General features: G+C 38.6%; 1 protein-coding gene across 1 annotated transcript in view; it reads left to right on the top strand.

Annotated features, from left to right (window-relative positions):
* The window catches only part of MAST2 (microtubule associated serine/threonine kinase 2), a 187,362-nt gene that overhangs the window by 19,477 nt on the left and 147,287 nt on the right, over nt 1-20,598 (top strand). The window contains exons 2-3 of the mRNA XM_066555210.1: nt 896-1,043; nt 4,332-4,474. Of these exons, the coding sequence (XP_066411307.1) occupies nt 896-1,043; nt 4,332-4,474 (291 nt within the window). The remainder of the gene's footprint in view (nt 1-895; nt 1,044-4,331; nt 4,475-20,598) is intronic.

Below are 20,598 nucleotides of genomic sequence, written 5' to 3'. Positions count from 1 at the left end.
AATGGAGGAGTCCATGAAACAAGTGGAGTGTTTCACACTGCAGAAAAGGGAGAACTTGAACAGTTCATCTATATGGGCTATAATGGAAAGTGTCACCTCTCCAAATCCATATCTGATAGCAAAGCTTGTTGTTCTTCTTTGGGTGTGGAATGAGAGTTTGACACCTCAAGAACAATGAAATGCATGAGAAAAGCACTCACAAATGGTTGTGCTTGACACTGCTCTGCCTACGCTATTTTGACTGAAATCTTGCTGTATGCTGTGAAAGGAATTCACATGTGTGGGAGTGTTTCTGACAAATACACGTCTAATTTTGTTTGTAGTAATAACAAAGACATGACACAAAGGCTGATCCTTATCCTAGTTATTATTTGGTTATGCATATGGTCTTTGTAGAGCTATAACTTATAATAGCAGTTTTGGGTTGCAATGGACATTGCAACAGCTTCTTTATAGGTATGTTACTCATAGGCTGGATGGAAGAAAGATTGAAGAAGATCAGAGAAAGTACTTCTGCTTTAGCAGGAAATAGCTTTAATCACAGCTGAGCTTGTTTTCTCAGTGCCATTTTGTCCTAAATACTGTAAGAGAAAAGAACTGCTGTAGCATAATTGCATTTTTCTGACTATTATTAATGGCATTTCTTGCAGCAGTGGTGTTCAAGGACCAGAGTTGACAGGGACCTTGTGATGTGCTTTCTGTGCAGCTATGGGCCACTAAAGAGGGCAAAGAGGGGGATGTTAAATGTTGTTGTTTTTATTTTTTTGGGGGGATGGTGGGGTGTGTTTCTTTGTATTTTTTTGAACAGTCTCCTTTATGCTTTGGAGATTGCATGTTTCAGACAGGGGATCCTTGGCTGGCATTAACAAAGTTTTGCGTGTTTTTCTTCCTCCAGGAGATGATAACAGAGTCCACTCCACTGCGTTGCAGGAAGCTCAGCAATCCTGACATCTTTTCATCTGCTGGGAAAACCAAGCTCCACCGTCAGCTAAGTCAAGATGACTGCAAGCTACGGAGGGGTAGCTTGGCAAGTTCTTTGTCAGGTATGCCATTTTGTAGAGTATGATACTTGGTTAGTATTAAAGAAGATTCAGCATTGTTGGCATAACAGTCATAATAAAAGATACTGGTAAGTCACTGGTAAGGTGACCTCTTGTTGGCAGGGCATACAAAATTTTATGTAAGGGAAAGATGCAAAAAGAAATATCAGTAGAGAAGAGTGAAAAAGCCTGGCTTGAGAGTGAAAATTTTTATATTGCCCAGAGTGAAAAGTTAAAAACCAAGATTTAATATGCAAAGTTAAAGAATGAAGTTGTGGAACTTTAGGTGACATATTGGTGTATTCTTACCCCTTTTAAGATCAGCACTGAATGTAAACTTACCCACTTTGCCCTTTTGTTTCTTACTGGGAAACTGACTTTTTATATCATGGTTAAATTACTATTTAATTTCTTTTTGGCTTCAAAAGCACTGTAGGAAATTGTCATTCAAAGTAAAAAATCTTGTATACTAACTTGATATTTTTTTAGTTCAAGTAAAATTTGTTTTTTCTTGTGAACATGATATTCAACCTTGTAATTGAATTTAGTTTATCAGCTGTAGAATCATTGGAGCGAGCATAGGCAAGTAATTAGCCAAAAATGGACCAAGTTCAGTAGTTTTCTTTTTTTTCAAAGACTTTGTTAGTGGGCTAGGGGATGGTTTCACAACAATTTAAAACTGATATCAGAGTCTGTGGTACTGGAATTGAGCACAGAGAGCTGCATGATCAGTCTAGAATGAAAGAGCTGATATGCCCGAATGCCACTGTTATTCTGTAGGGTTAAGTTGCAGCCCATTTCCTCCCTAATTAGGCTGCTTGCCTATTTGCATGTTAGTGCAAGAACTGGAAGAGTTGAAAATTCTCAGTGGGAGAGAAAGAGGAAGAAGGTGAAACCACCTTTTTTGATTTATATGATTGTGAAAATACATCCAGTCCTGGTCCCTCATCTTTTATCAGAGGAAGATAAATATTTTCATGGTTGAGGTGTTAGGTGTAATAGAATTAAATAAGCAGTAAATTATATATATTTTATTTTGGCTTGGCCTTGGCTTAGTGTTTTGTTTGTAGTAAGTGGATAGTTTTTGAAAAATGGAAACATTCATAATGTTTTGTACATGTGCAAGTTTGTTCTCCAAGGTAGGTTAATCACTAGAGGAGAACAGAACTTTATGAACCCCACAGCTGTTGACTGACTTCAATGGCCTAAGTTAGTACTGTAGCTTTTTTTTTCCCCTTTGAGTAGAAGAAAGCAAAGTAAATAGGAGGAAGTAGGAAAACTGGAAGGTCTACTCTCTTTTAAAAACAATTTTTCTGTTTGGGGAGTGTAATATCAGAACAAGAAATTCTATATTCTCCAGAACTTGTTGATTCATCTTGATTACTTTTCAGTCTACTATACCTGATTCAGGAAGGGGTAAAGAGCCTGAAAAAGATCAATCTGACCCAACTGGGTAGAGAAAATGTACAGGTTTTGATGTATATTTTCAGTGTAGGTGTTTGGAATGTGTGTAGAACTTAAGGAATGACGGGCAAAGGCTTTAGCTTCAAGTTCCATCCTTAAAATGATTCCTGCTAATTTTTGCTACAGAATCAAATAAGTTTGAAGAATGCAGATGACTGATGGGCTGAGATTTGACTCTTGATGGAATTCTGCCCTCCTGGATTCAGGTTTTTTGGAACTAAAAGGAGATATTGATAACCGTATCTTATAGAGACTTAAATAAAGTTATTCTTGTCCTGAAGCATGGGTATTTTAGACTGCTAGATAATTATATTATTTGACTTGCTATTACAGGATATCTTTGTTAGTGCTGTACAGAGATAAATTCAGCAATGTACATTTCTCTAGGTTTAGGTCTCTGCTGGTGAGTTGTTTTATTTTACATTATCTTGAGAATGATCAAGCCATGAAAATCATGTCCACAGCTGTAAGCAGCTTGAGTGGGACCAGGAAGAGGGTACTAATATGTTGTGTCTGTTTGCTTGACAAATTTGAGCCTGCTCATCTCTCATACACTTGGACTCATTCTGTTGGTGTATACTTGGCCCATTGCCTGTAGCTATCACAGAAAATTAATCTTAACAAGTTAAAAAAAGAAAAAAACCCCACCACTTCCACTCCACACCTTTCTCCAGCATCATGGCTGGTCACATTATGTGGCAGCCTTCCAAATATTGCAGCCACTGTCTTGGAATGAATGTAATAATTCACATTTATTTCTAAGGTGCAGCTGAATTTGTAAACACCTTTCTGCCTCTGAGAGAACAAGTCTTTTTCTGCAGCATATTTGTGATTAAAGGTGTAGCCTTCCTGCTACTTACTGCAATAAATGTCTCAGTCCCCTGTGATTCCTGATCATGTAGTAATCCATTGAATGCAAGACTCTTCACTATGGTTGGAAGAGGGTGTGTTATTTAGTCCCATAGTCCTAATTTTAAGGAACAGAGGTATTATCCACTTCCATTTTGCAATGGGGAAATTGCAGTACAGGGCTTGGCTGACCAAACTTACAGAGTAAGTCATCTGGGAGCTAATAACCGAACCCAGATTCACAGGCTTCTTCACTTATGTGTTTTTAACCACAGAAATAGCTTCTCTTTTTTCTTTGTGGATGACATTGTACATAAAAGGAAGCTGTCAAGCTCTGTGGAGTCAAAATATGACCTACTTTGACTTTGGTTCTTTCTCATTGCAGAAATTTACTGCTTGACATTTTTCAAAAACGAGTGTTGCATTGACTAGAAAATCAGTATTGAGCAAAAAACATCCATTGTTCAAAGCAAGACAATATTTAAACATACACTGTATTATGTTACAGCTGTGTGAAATGCAGTGCTCAGTGTTCCAGTGGTAGGAGAAAGTGGAGATGTCTAGATGACCAAGCTACTTAGAGGAGACGATATTTTACCTAATTTTCAATTAGGAATCCATATCCAAAAGAATTTTTAAAATTATACTGAAGAGATTTTGCCTTCTTTTTTGGCAAATATTGTTTCCTTTTTAAAGTGAGTGAAATATGGAAACTTATAAAGTGATAGCAGTCTGTTTTTACAAGGTTTTTGGATTTCCCCATTATCTCATAGTGTAAAGTAGATTTTTTTGGAAATTATTAGCTATCAATTTACTGGTAAGGTGCTCTTACAAGTTTTAACCTACCAAAATCTTGAAATTGCTTTTTTTATTAATTTATCTTTTTCTTCCTATGCAGTATTTGTTCTCAGCTTTGTACTTTGAACTTGCAGACTTGTTTAGAAACAAGCTGATGGTATTTTGATTTTATTTTTCAAGGAAAACAGCTACTTCCCTTATCAAATAGTGTCCATAGTGGAGTGGGACAGACGCTGTGGCAGCCTCCTGGAGATACCTCCAACCTGGTCCGCATGAGAAATCAGTCTCTGGGACAATCTGCTCCTTCCCTTACTGCTGGTTTGGTGAGTGCCTCTGGGAATGAATACTCGTGGTGCTTTTGTGCTATAAAAAGTGATGTGATCCCGTGCTTTAATTTTTACCTGTTTCCCCTGTTCCTGCTCAGTGAAAGCAGCATTTTGTTCCTGTGGGACTTTTTAGGCTACAAGGTGAGCGAGGAAGAGAATATGTTCATCCTGGTTTAGACAGAAAGCAGGAAAAAATGTGTGTTGAAGAATCAATTCTTTTTGGGGACATTCCTTCTCAAAGCTACTTCAGTTGCCTGATGCCTGAAAGAAATATCATTGGAAGTCTAGGAGATGTGAGCATGGGAGTCCAACCATTTCAAACAAGTTGAATTGGGAATCAGCTTTCTGAATATCTGCCTCTGCCTCTTTTTCTAGGGAATAGCTAGGGGGATGAATCTGAAAGGGATAACTCTTATGTCCAAGTAATTGAAGAGCTGAAATTAACATATGCTCTTCTTCGTGATTTCTGTCAAAAGGTTTTGGTAAAAAACCTTTGGGAAAATATTTTTGAGGAACGTTGCATCTACTAAATTAACATTTTCTGTATGGGGACACACACTCAGGTGGCTACAGTCAAGTCTGAACTGCACACGAAAAGGAACACATGTTTTGTTTGTAAGTTTTCCTTATTATCCATAAAATTCTAAAATCAGTGATGTGTGAGGTGAAGAAAATTCCAAGGGTAGGAAAAGGCAGTTACTTGTGAGCAGGCATATATGCAACAGAAATTGTTGGTAAGTAGTAGATTAGAGCCAAAGTTGAAATTTTTTTGCTGAACATCTACAGAGTTATTTGTATAACAAGTTTTACTCAAGTGAGGAATTTTGGTGTGTGCTACTTATAGTGCTGCAAATAACTGGGTAAATTTATGTTATATTGTAAGACTGCTTAGAAGCAATGACCCCTTAAGTTAATTCTTTTTTAAATTCTGGATAAAGCCCTGAGAATTTTTTGGGGGTTCTTGGACAGTTTGGCACCACTGGGTTATGAAAGGAAACTTAAATCTTCAAGGTTCAAAAAGTCACACTTTTGTGTTACAACTAATTTTGATTTCACAATGAAGTAATTGTAGTCTTGATATTTTCAGACTTGTTACTATATTGAAATTCTTCTGATTTGGTTTAATTGTGTTGTGTCTTAATTTGGTGCCTGTTCAGTGTTTGCCTTAAATTTATGCTCTCACCAGTGGCTCTAAATTCAGTGGTAACAGAAAGGGAGAATGCTCACATGAACTTGGCTAGAAGTATTTATCTGAGGGGGATTAGAAAAAGTAATATGTTAAAACACAGGCCTGTTCTCTAGAGGCAAATAAATGCCTTGAAGCTTCATGGCTTAGGTTAGTGAAAATAACTGTGCTTTAAAACAAAACACTAATTCTCAGATATTTAATTTGGAGTACTAGGCTGTTGCTTAACAGCTGTGTGCAGCTCAGCGAGCTGCAGATGTTTGCATGTTACATTTCTGTATATTACTCATATTATATCCTGTGTTTTTAGTTTGTCATGGCAGTGTTTGTGCTGTCTATCAAATGTTCTGATCTGAAACACAATGCCAACGAGTTATTTTAAAATAATTTAAAATTCTCTGTTTCCTAAGTAAGACAGAGAAATTAATCTCTAAATTCAGTTTTTGTTCCTCTGTGATGGTGTTTGGGTGTTGAACTATTGTTCACTGTATGGTCACTTTCCTATCTCTGTATATTCTATGCTGGGCTGTGTGTTTCATTACAATTGCACTTAATTAAGCCTAAACATTACGAATTTTTATGTGAAGTGGGTTTCAAAAGCAGTGACTAAAGAACATCACAAGATGAACACCTAATTAAATGCAGCGAGTCCTGAGATTTTGGAGCCACTTACATGTTTGCAGCTGTTTTAATATGCTTGTGGTATTGAAATACATTTCACAAATTAGAATAGCAAAAGGTCTCTTGCCAGTATAATTAATCTTCTTTGAAGAATAGCTCTATTAAGAGATGAGTAAGTTCAGTAATGCAGAGTGTCATTTTAATATGCTAGCCTTGACTGCTAGAGCATTTAATTCTTCTATTATTTGTTATAATACAGTAGTTGGATAGCTAGAGAGAAATGGAATGTGATTTAGGAAAGCCAGGAAAGCTGTGTGCATTGTTTCTGCTCCCTCTTTCTGGCTCTGCAGGTATCAGTAGATTTTCCTTTGCTGAATTGCTTTGGGGCATTCAGTAATGTGGTTTTTTGCTTTCTAACCACTACTAATCCTATAGGTTGTTTACTGTGCTTAAATTGCATTCTTTTCCTCTTTAAAAATATTTGCAAAGCTAAGAGATAAGTTAATAATAGCAAATCTACAGAAATTTTTCATCTTCTGAAACAAGCCTGATAGCTAGGCTACTTATCAGCAATAACTCCAGAACTGGGAATACAAAAAATTCTAACTTGCTAAACTATATTAACACAATTTATTGTTGGGCAGGATCTTTCAGCTTGTACATGTGTGATAATCTGGATTAATGTGCCTGCACAGCAGTTGCCACTAGGTCCTTGACTTGAGAAAGAAGCCAGGGCAGAGTGAATGCTGAGAGCTGTCATTGTGGAATGGAAGGTGTTGATCTGATCTGTGTGCCTTCTAAATATATGTGAGGATTTTAGAGGATGACCTTCAGCTCATCATCTACCTTAAGACGAATGGCTCTGATCCTATGAGATTGAATTCTGCTGGGGAGTATCCTATTTAAGACTTTAAATCCCTAAGATAGCTGAGGAAGTAATCAGAGGAAAACACATAAAGCATCATTGTGGGCAGCTCAGTGGTATTTCCTGCTGTCAGGACCCAAACACACTAAAAAAAATGGGTGCAGGGAATATGTATGGAGTGCACATTTAAGGAACAGAAGGGTAATTTTATGGAAGATTTCTTTTGAATTAATTTTGGGGATTTATCTGAGATCTTACCCTGTCATAAAAAGAATTAGACCTTGGACTGTGTTTTTTTGAGGGATGTAATAGAATTCTAGAATCCTAGAATATGCTGAGTTGGAAGGGACCCACAAGGATCATTGAGTCCAATTCCTGGCCCTGTGTAGGACACCCCAAGAGTCACCCCATGTGCCTGGGAGCGTTGTCCAAACACTTCTGGAATTCAGACAGCCTTGGTGCTGCAGCTGTTTCCCTGCGGAGCCTGTTCCAGTGCTCAACCATCTCTGGGTGAAAAACTCCTTCCTGATATCTGACCTAAACCTCTCCCAACTCAGCTTCATCCTGTTTCCATGAGTCCTGTCACTGGTGATGCAAAAGATCAGTTATGTGGATGCATTCTCTTATGAAATAAGGCATAGGGAACATCAGGGTTTCTAATTTTAGAAAGGAAAACGACCTTGTGAAGAGATGGTTGTGATTGTTGTACAGGTAGTTTGGGAGTGTCTTTTTTGCAACTGTTAATTTTGACAAAACACAATGTGAATGAAACTGATTGCCAGGAGCAATGCCATAAGGTGCTAATATTCCATAGCTGAGCATTTATTGGTGGGCAAGGGGTGGCTTTCCCCTCATTTTTATTAAGGACAGGATGCTTACCTAGAGCACTACACTAGTGCTGAATATGCTTCTTTATTTGTAAATACAAATAATGTGTGTGTGTGTGTGTGTCCATGTCCTGGCCCCTCACAGAGAGCATCTCAAGCACCCTCTCCAGGGTTTTGTGAAAGAAACATCTGATAATGTGCAGCCCAATAATTAGGACCACATCTCTTATGCATTGCTCACCATCTAATGCCTGGAAAAGTTTGAGATGTTCCAGGAATAAGAAACTATGCATGTTCCTTTTGCCAAGTGTGGTGATAGGAAAACATTTGAAGAAGCCTGTCAATGGAAACTTAGATATGTTTGTGAAAGAGATTTTGAAATTATTTTTTTAATACTTACAAACTCGAATTTTCTGAGGTGCTTCCAGTACTGAACTGAAACTTGTGGCACTCCTTGAACTGAAAAACTGGACATAATTTTTGAAAATGAGGTTGATGATTTCAGCTGGGTGGTTACAGTTTTATTTAGTGTAAACTTTCTTCCTTATATTCTGGGGTATATTATGGGATGTGGTCAGAGCCATTTCTTCATCTTCAGAGATGAAAGTTGCTGACTAAGCAGTTGGTGCTCTGTTAATCCTCTGATGCCAGAGTGCTAAGATTTCCTTGTAGGGTCAGTCTCATCTTCACAGGATAATTTCAAATGCCTTAGGGGTTTATATTTACTTTCAAACAGAGTGAAAGTTGGAACAAAGTGAAATAATTGCATATTCATTGTGATTGTACACACTGCCAGAGAGTTAATTTTTTCCTCATCTTGTTCTAGAAGAAATGGTAAAAGACCCAAGCCTCTTAGATTTTGAATAATGATCTGGAGGGTAGAAAAGCTCAAATGCAAAGATTTTAAACAATTCTCAACTGAAGAAGTTCCTCTGTGGAACAACACTCAGCCTGATTTATTGTGAACATTCAGTTCCCCAAAGCTGTGTGGATTAGGCAATGCTGAGTGGAATGGGGAGAATGGGTCATCCTGTGGTGCTGGGGCCTTGGCTTGGCATGTGCTGGGAGCTGGGAACCGACCTCACACTGGGGTGTGGTACCTTTGGTCTCCAAGTTGGGGTATGCTTTTTAGATGTAGGAGATGATATTGAGTTTTTATTATCTAAATTTTTGCTCCTTTTCCTTTTTTAATTTTTTTAAATTTCATATTTACATATATTAGGAATAGAATCAACTGTACCTAATATATAAATTTCCCCTAATAGCATATTTCCTTTGTGCAGGATGCTGTATATTAAAAATAAAATTAAAATTTATATTGTTCCTGGCTATGAGGAAGAGTGGCTAATTGGCTACAGGCTTGAGTTAGTGAGATTGTTACTACAAGGTGGGTGATTCCTTTGAATGCCTGTGGAAGTGGAATCCAAAGGCTGTGCTTTGCTGGAGCCTGCGCAGGGCTCTGTGGAGCTGGGTTGCCATCTGCTGGTGTGCCAGGGCTGGGGACAGGAACCGTGAACTCCACGATCCGAGTGAGTTTCTGTCAAACGGCGTTAGAACCCCTGCGATCATCAGTGATTTTACAGCAGGGCTCTGCTCTTTCTGGGACCCTGTCCCACAGCAACCCCTTGTTAATAACTGGCCTTTTTCTTTAGCTGGAGTATGAATTCGCTTTGTAATGCCGAGCTGTGGTTTGCAGCATCCTTTTTCTGGTAACGGAGAGATGACGGTTGGGACATTTACGAAGGAAAAAAGATTAAAAAAATAAAATATGTTATTTGTAGCCGATTCTAGAAATAAAATCGAGATTTTTTGGGTGGCCGCTGTGTGAGTTGCGCTGCGGCCTCTGGCCTGGCGGTGGCGCTGCAGCCCCGGGCGTCTCCCGAGCCGCGTTCCCGCCGGGAATGTCGCCCTGGCTGTGGGACGGGCTGGGGACGGGGATGGTTCCCGCCGCTAAAGGAGACCTCAGTTCTGTGTTGTTTGTCGGTTCAGTACGGGAATCAATAATTCAAGAGGCCTGGTGAAGTGCAGTGGAGATAGAAGTTCCAGCTTCAAACCCCCTCCTAGTTATAAAGGGAAATTCCATCTCCACAGTTCCTGCTTAGTCCCAGCGCTTTAATGCAGTTATTATTTATTTATTTATTGTATCCTGTGTATTATTTAGGATCTCTGCGCTATGCAGGCACCTGGGCAGTGGCTGTTAAACTCACAGGGTGAGGTCTTGGAAGGAATGGGGTGGGCAGACACCAGGTACAAGATGTGCTCTCCCACCACACTCTCCATCCACCTCTCTGCCCCTTATGTGCGCTGGCAGTGAGGTGAGTGCATAGAGATTAGAGTTCCACCTCCTCACAAAAGAATTAGATATAATCTCTTTTAATTGAAAAATACAGCACTAATTCAGTGCTGACAAATCATTAATGCCAGTTGTGCATAGTGCTACCTCCTGTGGATTGCCTGGATACTTGTTACAAAAACAGGCATTTAATCTGATGGGAAAACTTCATCTACATTTGTGTCTTCTAAAACACACAGCTGCTCTTTTTCCAAAATATTTTGTCAGAGATAAAGTTACTTTTAGTTTGCATTTTAGGTGGTAACATGTTGACTACTTAAATGTTGCTCAATAGAGATAAAAATAGTTTTGTTTAAGAATAATCCTGAAAGTCGTGGGTGATGAAAGTCATAAATTATTTTATTTTTTAGTTTATTATTAGGGAGTAGAGAACATTCAATACTTGACTGTACAAATAGGATTTCATATTTTTATGTTGATAGAAAAGGAAAAGACAGCAGGAACTATGGCTGCATGAATGAAGGGATTTTATTACTTTATGAAGGCATGGAAATTGCATTTTAAATTGGCAGTTGTAATAACCTGAGTTAGAAAGTAAGTGGATTTCCAAATTAAGACCACATGTGAAGTCTAAGTTTATGCATACTAATTAGATATTTGCATGGACATATGCTGCAGGGTCTGTTGGTAAATCTTTGGGGACTTTATCAATTTTGGAACTTGGACAGGGCCTGAGAAAGAAGTGTAGAGCAAGTTCTAGACATTTGGCAGTGTTTAGAGTGCTTGCAGGGACTCACCTTTGCCACAGCTTTTAAGGTGTCTCTGGTAGGAAACCAAAAATGGATGTGCTGTGACTCTGTGTTTTCATGATAGATTCAGGACACTTGCTTCACACTGGCATCCAAAACTGGTAGTCCTGATTGGTTTTTCACTAGGAAACTTAATTCTGAATAGTTCATGTAAAGAACAGAAAATTTTTGTGATAAATTCTGTACTAAAGTTATATTTACTATATGGTGCATATTACTAAAGCACAGTCAGCATCTTGCTCTGAAGAAACTTCAGCATATTACTTAAAACACAGCATATTTTTGCTCACTTCAGTTAAGTGAATTCCATTTTGGAGTGGACTCATTGGCTTAAAGAAGGTTTTCATATTTGAAAGAAAATGTGAACACCTTTCTGTGTAACCTGAGGCTTGTCATTGTAGGAAATATGAATTCATAAAACTTGCCTTGTGATAATTGTTAGGCACTAGACTGTCAGTTTGAATGATTGCAGTTCTCATTATCTTCAGATGCTGCATGTTATTTTTTTTGTCTGTGAATATGTTGAATTGATTTTTGGCACATGCAGTCACTTCTCTTCCTGACAGCAGCACTATTGTAGGTGTAAAGTGAGAAACTGCTGTAGTGTGCATGGAAAATTAGCTATTTTGCTTGGGGAGCTATGGGGAACTTAAAATACAGTTATTCAGACTGTCTTGAACACACTCTGTTGAAGAGTGAGGCTTTGTTCCTGGAGTGTTTTTCTGTGGTTCTCAATGACCTCTCTATAAACACATACTGATGTACACAATAAAAGTTCTGGGTTTTAATTTAAAGTAGCTGAAAATTTGCTGTTTTATTTTTGGCAGATATTTCCATAGAAAGGCACTGTGAGATGTCTGCATTTAGTATTTTAATATGGCTGCCTTCTGTGTCTGGTAATACTTCTTGAAATAGTTTCCTAGGATGTGATAATAGGAGGATGGGTCTTAAAACATGAAATAGTTTGTTTGCTCAAGTTTCAAGCTGCTTTCTTTCAGAAATGCAAACTGTTTTGAGCCTTAGGACATTTATAAGAATCCCCTGTAGCATTTTGACTGAGCAAAAGCTTTGGACATGCTCTGTAATTAGTAGCATAATCCTCCATGTTTGGCTGCCACTTTTTGTTTGGTCTGTTTCCCTGCACTGTGTCACTTTGGTTTATCCAAGCCATGCAATGTGTCTTTCCAACAATCCTTTTCCAGCCCCAGAGACACGGTGATTGTTTATTTTACCACTTTCAGGACAGTGGGAATACAGAGGTTTGTGTGCATCACCTCTGAAGAGCTGCAGCTCAGAATCTTTCCTAGGAGTTAATCTAAAATCCTTATTGCCTCGAGATTACCAGGGTGGGAGAGGTGAAATCTCTTGGCAGAGATAGGGGTAGCCTTGTAAGTGGAACACAAGCCTAGGACTTATGCAACATGCTGATATCTGAACTTTGATAAGCTCAGGTACAGAGAGGTTCAGTCCCTTGGTCACCTCAAGAGCTGAAAGTAAAGCACGTCTCACAGACTTTCTGTAAACCTCAGTTTATTAATGTTTAGCAGATGTTTGCAGCTCAAATGGATTAATTTATTGCTGCAGTCACTGTATACAGTGTGCCAGGATAGTTTTCTTATTTCTGACTGTGTTCATATTTAGATTTTCAAGTCAGTTGTTTAAGAGCTGAGGCATGCCATGATCTCTTTCCTGCCCTTGCTGGGTTATTATTGCTAACCTGAGCATTTCCACATTAATTGTGAGTTTCAGACTCTTCCCTGGTGGGAACTGCAGAGTCCTTGTGCTGTGAGAACATGAAGTATGAAGTCAGAATAACCAATATATTACCAAGCTTGATTTAGAGTCAATATCTCTAGTTCTTCCCTTATTGTGGCATTTTGGATTGATCAGAATTATTTTTACTGAAAGCAGTTGTGGGCAGATAAGTACAAATAATGTAAAATTTGCTGGGAGGATGCCTTACTGACTGGGGGGCTTCTGCTTTTGTTGTTTATTGCAATGACCAAGTTTCCATTAAATAAACAAGATTCTGTGTTCATCATGAATATAAAACACTGTCATGTTGAGACTACAGTGTGAGTATGCAAAAATGTGTCAGTGTGAACTCTCAGCTATTTGGCAAAGGGCAATGTTTATAGAAGAGGATTGAAAGATGTGCAGGGTTTCAGATCTGTCATAAAAGGATGTGAAATGTAATTAACCTAAAATAACCTTTAAAATATTTTTAAGCCTGATAAATTAAATGAACTGTTGAGATAACTTAATGAGAGATTTTAATTTTATACCTTAAATAATATCCTATTAAAATCCTCAAGATTTTGCTTTGTGATGGAATCCACTGAGATTTATATTTTCACAATGACCTCATGATTCAGTAACATTGTTAATATATTCGATGCATATTTGAGGGGTAAGGTCTAGGTTAATGGCAGCATTTATTCTTTAAGTGCTCGAAGCCACAAAGCTCTCATTGAAGATTGGAATGTTCAAACCTCATTATTTTAATGTGGTCATACAGTATAGTGACACTTAAAGTAGTTATATGATGAACTCCTATGGCAGGGTTCATAATTTGTCCGTGAAAACAAATTATTATGTGAAACTTGGAATTAAAATTCTCTGCCTTGGAGTTCAAATAAAACATGAAACTTCAGGTCTAACATGGTTTCTGTATTTGTCTTTGCTCAAATTAGCAACAAGCATTTGCATACCTTTAACACAGAGAATTCTGCTGTGAATTGTTTACACAAAGTTACAGTGCATGCTCTGAATCTCTCACACAAAGCTGCCTCAGGAGGTGCAGTGTGATGTTTTTGTTTCAGGTGGTTAAGCCTGCAGAGGTACTTTTGGCAAATCTGCATCTCAAATTTTCTAAATATTGAAGTAATTGAAGTAATTTAATGGATGAGCTGTTGTCAAGGAAAATACATGCAGTGCTTATCACAGTGTCAGGAATCCAGGGCTTGGAGACAAAGGTCGGAATGTTCATTCCTGCTTGCATTTCATCAGTGCTGCCAACCTTGGTCAGGGCAGTTTGCACACTGGGCTGCCTCCACTCTGAACTAGATCCTTTGAGACCTCTCCTACCTTTTCAATAGTCCTCAGCTCTCCTTTCTCTCCTGTGTTTTCCCAGAAGTGTTTATTTTTCTCCACAGCTTTCCCTGCCCCCAGCAAAATCCTCCCCACAGTAAAATTCAGTTCTTATTTCTTGATGATAGCCAGAAAATTCTGACTAATTGTGAATTTGGGCTGCTTTATGCACACATATGCTCACTTCTACTGTGGCCTCCTTAGTCCCTCTCCACTGTCAGTTCTTTGGGCTATGGGCTCCTGGTGTGGGAACTGTGAGCACTGTAGAGTTGTATCTTGTATTGCAGCTTTACAGCTGCTCAAAACTTGCACTCCCCTTTTCTACTGTACAGTTACTAGTTCTGGTACTGCCTTTATTTCTTTAGTATCTCCTTGCTAAATGAACAGTGTTCTAAGTCATGAGCTATTGATCCTCAAGATCTTTGAGTCTGTTCAAATGACAGTATGCAACATAAAAGTCAAGTTTGTGGGTGTTTATAAATCTATCAATAACTATTTGTTTGGTTTTAAGTAAGGTTCTGATGTTTTGCCTTAAAATTCATCTATCAAATATTTTCTTTAAAAGAAAGTAAAATGTAGAGTGTTACGAATTTCAAATTTTCTTATCAAAGTTAATTCTTGAATCTTATTAGAATGAAATAGGCTAACGGAAGGGAAGTTTGGCAAGATAAATGATCAGGTGTTTGTAAGGAAAGAGGAACAATGTTTAATGTGGCAAACATGCAGAACTCTCTGAATGGAGAGGAAAATGCTATGTCAGCATTGCCAGATTATATTGATCAGGTATCAGCATCAATCCTGATTAAACAGTCAGCTGTTTAAAGTGGTACTTTTGACAGTGACATCTTTTATTTTCTGTATGATTACTGGCCTGCTGACATGTTTACTTTCTCAATATAATTTACATATTGTCTTTAAAATGTTGCTGACTGAGAAATAGTTGAATTATACAAGGCAGAGTAAAAAGAAAATCAGACCTTCTTCTAGCTGATATGAACATGTATGAATATCAGGTAATACCTACAAACAAACCAGTTGATTTATGTACCAACTTAATTCTAGGAGAGCACACTCTAATAAATTAAATGGCTTGCTTATCTTCTTACTTTTTTATGATAAAGGTGCTTTAGAAATCAGTTTATATATATATACACACACAGACATATATATATATATATATATATATACATACACACATACATATATATATATATATATGAGACTTAAAAAGAAAATGGCTGCAAATGTTTCTATAAATGAGGGTTGTTGAAACCCTTGGGAGACCCTGTTCCATGTGGTTTATTGTCAGACAAATCTGTGGTATCAACTTCCCAGGGAAAGTGTGAAGAATGGATTAAAAACCATTTGAGGGTGCTTGGCTATTAAACTTGGGTCTGCAATGAAGTGATAGATGTCCCTTACAGTTCTAATTGCTGAATTTCTCTATTTTTCCATAAGCAAAAGGTGAACTGCTCATTCCCTTGGCTTACTATAAATTGCAATAATTCCAAGGGAAATGTATGGTGGTGCTTAGCTTCTTCAGTGGAGTACATTAATGATGCATGCCCTTCCATCTGCTTTGGATTTCTTTTTGTCCCATTATCAACAAGGATTTTATCATCAAGCTTTGCCTCCGTTGAGTGCAATCTCCATCTGAGAATAGTCATGGACAGCTGTTTGTAATGGTCAGCTCCATTTTTCTTTGCACATCAGGAAACATCCCCAGTAGTTTGGGTGTTCAGAAGTAGGTAAGCACTATTTCACATTCTGGAGCAAGCCATGAAATGTTGTTTGAGCTCCATTTTGTGTTATGTAAAAAGGATAAAGTTGATTTAACTCCATTTCACCTAAGCTATATTATTGAGCTTATGCTTTGTGTTATAAGCTTCTGTTCTGTGTTGACTCCCCCAGTTCAGGGTAGTGGAAAGCATACAATAATGTTCACTGCCCATAAGTGTAATTACTACACTACAGTATGTTTTACAGATAATTAATCCCATAAAATGCTCAAATTCTGTCATGGCTATGCTGAGGACTGCCTGTCTCATTCACATGCAGTTCTGTGTCCAATTTCCTGTCCTCAAACTGCGTGGGAAAGGTTATGGAGGCTGGAAATGTGGCTGGGTGGTGCTGCATGTTTAAAGACCCTGCTCCTTGCTCCCTTTTGAAACAGGCAAAGCACACACCACCAAACAGGCAGAGCACACACCACCAAGCCTTGAAGCTTGGGTCTAATTAAGGTGTATTAATTGTGCATGGCAGGGGATGCTGACTGCAGTGTGCTGAGGAGGATTGGACACCCTGGAACAAAATGTTAGTGGGAGAATTCACTTGCTTCTGTGTTGACTGGGCACATGCCATGGTGAGAGCAGACTTTACATGTTTAGTGATGGTTTCATAAGACAGATCATGCTCCAGCGAAGATCCCATGGGAGGAGGAGCTGTTTGTGTCCTTAGCAGTGCTCAGTTCTGGTTCAAAAGGTAATTAAAAAAAAAAACACCCTAAAAGCTGAAATAGAAATAGAGGTATGCAAAGCTAAAAACAGTAAAAAAAAATCTGCTTTGAGTTTCAAATAGATGAACCAATTTAGAAAGAGAAGTGTGAAGAACCAGGAACACCAGTGAAGAGACCTGGATCTTTATAGTCTTCACAGAACTGAACTAAGGACCACTCCTTCAAGGCAGCAGAGGAATGCAGAGTTCCCCTATCCTACCTATGAATAAAAATTAAGAATGGTTAAAAGGAAAGCAGAATGGTGAGGAACAGACCAAAGTAGGTTGTTAATTCAGTGAGTGAAAGGAGATAATGACACAGCTTTAAAATAATTCAAAGATGAAATGTATGAACTACTATTTGTGCTGTATAGCCAATTGCTTAAAATAGTCTGAGGACTGGAAAATGGCAAATCGAGTACCAGTATTTGAAAAAAGGGATCCATGAGAGATTAATGGAGTTAGAGTTGCAGATGTTCCCTTCATTCTGTAGGTGCCTAAATCCTAATTCCTGTGAGTGTAATTTACCATTTGGTTGCATTAACATGGTACATGCACAGAGCAGGTCATTCAGATCACCCTGACAGTGCTGGCCTCACTGTTCATTCTCTGTTAGAATACATTTGTCATCAGTGGCTTTATTTTTAGGTCACCCATTCATATAATAGAATCATAGAATGGTTTGTGTTGGAAGGGACCTTAAAGACCCTTTTGTTCCAACCCCCTGCCATTGGCAGGGACATCTTTCACAAGACCAGGTTGCTCAAAGCTTCATCCAGCCTGGCCTTGAACACCTGCAGATATGGGACATCCACAACTTCTCTGAGCAACCTGTGCCAGTGCCTCCCCACCCTCATAGTGATAATAATTTCTTCCTCATATCTAATGTTATATGCATGGCTGTTCTTTTGACATAGAAAGGTCATATTCCCTAGCAATTCTTCTGACAGCTACTTTTAAAAATTCAATTGATTGGCAGGTTCTTAACCCAGAAAGTTTTGCTGTTTCCTAGAGATACATTTTCTTTAGAAATGTAGTTTTCAGTCAAGCTGTAAGCTCTGAACAATTCAGAGCATTCAGATGTTTACATGTTTACTTGATCAGCAGAGACAGTAATTTAAACAGCCCAACCTCTACCTCTCCCATTCAAAAGCACCTAAGAACTCTTCTCAGAAGCCACAGTGATTTATTTGCAACATTTTTTTTCCTATGAAAATATCAATAACCAATGCTATGATGCTTCCCTACTTGTTCTTTGGAAAAGCTGATACAGGACTGAAATAATTATTTTGCCTTGGACGTTGTCCTAGCTGCTCTGAAACCTCCTTGATAATCTGCTTACTTGTTTGGCTGGGCAGGAATGGACTTTGGCTTGTCCTCTGCTTCCTGTTGCAAAAGCAGCTTTGATGGCAGTTCTGAGAAGGAAAGGGAGCTGCTAGCGTGGGAAATTAAGGAGCACAGAACAGAGCAAATCAACTACAATCAACTGATAATGCTGATGTCTGATAACTCAGAGGTATATTTAGAATGCTGCTGCTGTTTTCATGTTTGTCTTTTGTTGTCCATTGCAGCTCACACTTGCATTTAGTTGCTTTCTACTTCACTGACTTCGAAGGAAACCTAAGGAGACAGGAGTTTCTTCAGCTTCATTAACTATTCTGGAAAAAGCTTCTCCTTTCCTTGAATTCCACCTTGCCTGTAGACATTTGTGTTCTGCTATGAGATCATTCTGTCAATACAGGCTTGTTTACTTTACAACTTCAGCAGTTTTGGGAGGCTCCTTTCAATAGAGAAACATCCACCTTTTGCACTAACAGGAGCATGGAACTGTGAATCACAAGTGATGATTGTCAGTGTTTCTTTCTTCTAGGAAGACCTAACGGTAGAAGTGAATTCTCTGTTTTCTAATGTAGTTTCCTGTGTTAATTGGTTTCTTGCTGGATCCTGTCAGCCTCACCGTGATACCAGCCTTCTGAGATGCTTATTTTGTGGATGCATTGAGAAAAGGCTCTCCTCCTTTCATGGAAAGAATTTTCTCTAGGGATGCTGCCAAGTCTCAGAAGACCAAGAAATGATATGGTTTTGTATTTAAGTGTAATCAAACTGGCATTCATGATAATTTTGTCTCTTTAGAGCAGGAACAGCTCTGTAGATGAATATATATTTTTGGCATTGGCTTTAACCAAAATTGAAAGTAATGGTATAAATGATCCTGACTGCCAGAAACACTGAACAGTAGTAGGGAGTCAGTTTCTCCAATTGTTCCTTCTTTCCTGGTAACTTACAAGCCGCTGGCCAATTTCATCCAGGCTTGAAAAGAATAAGAAATGTCAAAAATAACTGTAATTGCAATACTATAAGAACTGGAAAGCGAGTGGGAGACACCCCCTCACATTCTCTCAGTGACAGTCAGTTTGTTGTTTATTGTGGTTTGGCAGCACTGGTTGACACTCAAATATGACAGCGCTGGATTAACTGGGGGAGGTGCTGCCTCCAGCTGGGTGGAGAGCAGAGGAGGAGAGCCAGAGTTACCTCTGTCAGGGCTATGGGAGGGAGCAGGAGACAAAAAGCCAAACTCAAGTCTGTAAGAAATTGGGCGTCTTTAGTCCTTGTTGCTGAAGAAGCAGCTTGTTTATATTGCAGGAATGAAAGAATCTGGCATCCTTCTGTTTCCAGGAACATGGATGTTCATGACCTAACTCTGGGCAAGGTTGGAAGGGCAGCTTTTGAAATGCTTCCCTGTAGTCAGTTTGGCGGGTTGCTTTTGCTGTGGGAGGAGTGGTGGGATGCTACTTCAGCAAACTGAAGGTCTTTGCATGTGGTGGCCTTTGCAGTGCCCTGTGGTTGTCCCAGCCTGGGACTGCACTGCAGGGTCAGCACAGGGAGTGATGGGTGTCTTCCCTGGGCTGTAAATCTGACCTTCCAGAAAGGAGGGAAGGGGACCCTCACGGTTCACTTGTGCATATTGGAGCTGAGCGTACTTGTGGCATCATCTGCAGTTTATTTCTTTGCTTTTCACTACTAACAACATTACAAAAATTAGTATTCTACAAGCTTGAAAGACAGACTATTATCTAATTGGCTTTTGGTTAGGAGGATACTGATTTCTAGGTCAATGTAAAACAAATGAGCATTTAAATTGAAGAGGAGCAGCTGTTCCAAAGCCCCTTTCCACAGTGCCTGGTTTTGTTAAGGATAATTATGTCTAATTTTAAATTATGATAGCTTTGAGTATTGAGCTTTGCCTTGTTACATCCACTAGCTCATTCTCCTTCATCACTAAGAATGTTCTATCATGGAGCTAGGTTTCTGATTGGGTTTATTTTTCTGGGCCTTTTGAATTATGAAGAGAAATATAGCTTTAAGGATGGCATTTTCAACACTTTCATGCCAATGTTACCACACTCACATTTTATTTTTCGAGGTCTCAAAGCTGATACAGTGTGTCTGATTCCTGTGGAAAGATACTGCTGGGAAAATACATATTTATGTAAATGTGTAAGATTTTTGTTCATATTTTTAGCTTGACTATGGAAACGTCAGACTCTAGTGCTGAAAAATCCAAGAAAGCTCTTGTCAGCCTTGGAAGGAAACATATGCTAAAGATGTCCTGTGGATTACATACTGCTTGTTTCAATTAACACATTGATATTCTCTGTCAGTTCTAGAGACAAAAAGCCCAGGTGACAATTCAAATGATGCATGAAAATAACATTTCAATTTTTACTGGTGAGCTCAGATTTTTTTTAAACAAAGAGCAAAAGATTTCAACTGTTTTGGTCAATGTTACATTAGTAACTCAGTAGTATGTCTGAATTCTTTAAGGAACATATATTGTAAAGATGCTGCTGCAATGGAGCACATTTGTTTTTCTGAAGCGTTTGCCACTGGACATGTATTGTTGTGTCACATGTAAGAGTTTTGTGTTTGAGTTGAA

This window comes from Molothrus aeneus, chromosome 9, assembly GCF_037042795.1.
Source record: "Molothrus aeneus isolate 106 chromosome 9, BPBGC_Maene_1.0, whole genome shotgun sequence".
Classification (NCBI taxonomy): Eukaryota; Metazoa; Chordata; class Aves; order Passeriformes; family Icteridae; genus Molothrus; species Molothrus aeneus.
This window is presented reverse-complemented; position numbering and strand designations above follow the sequence as displayed.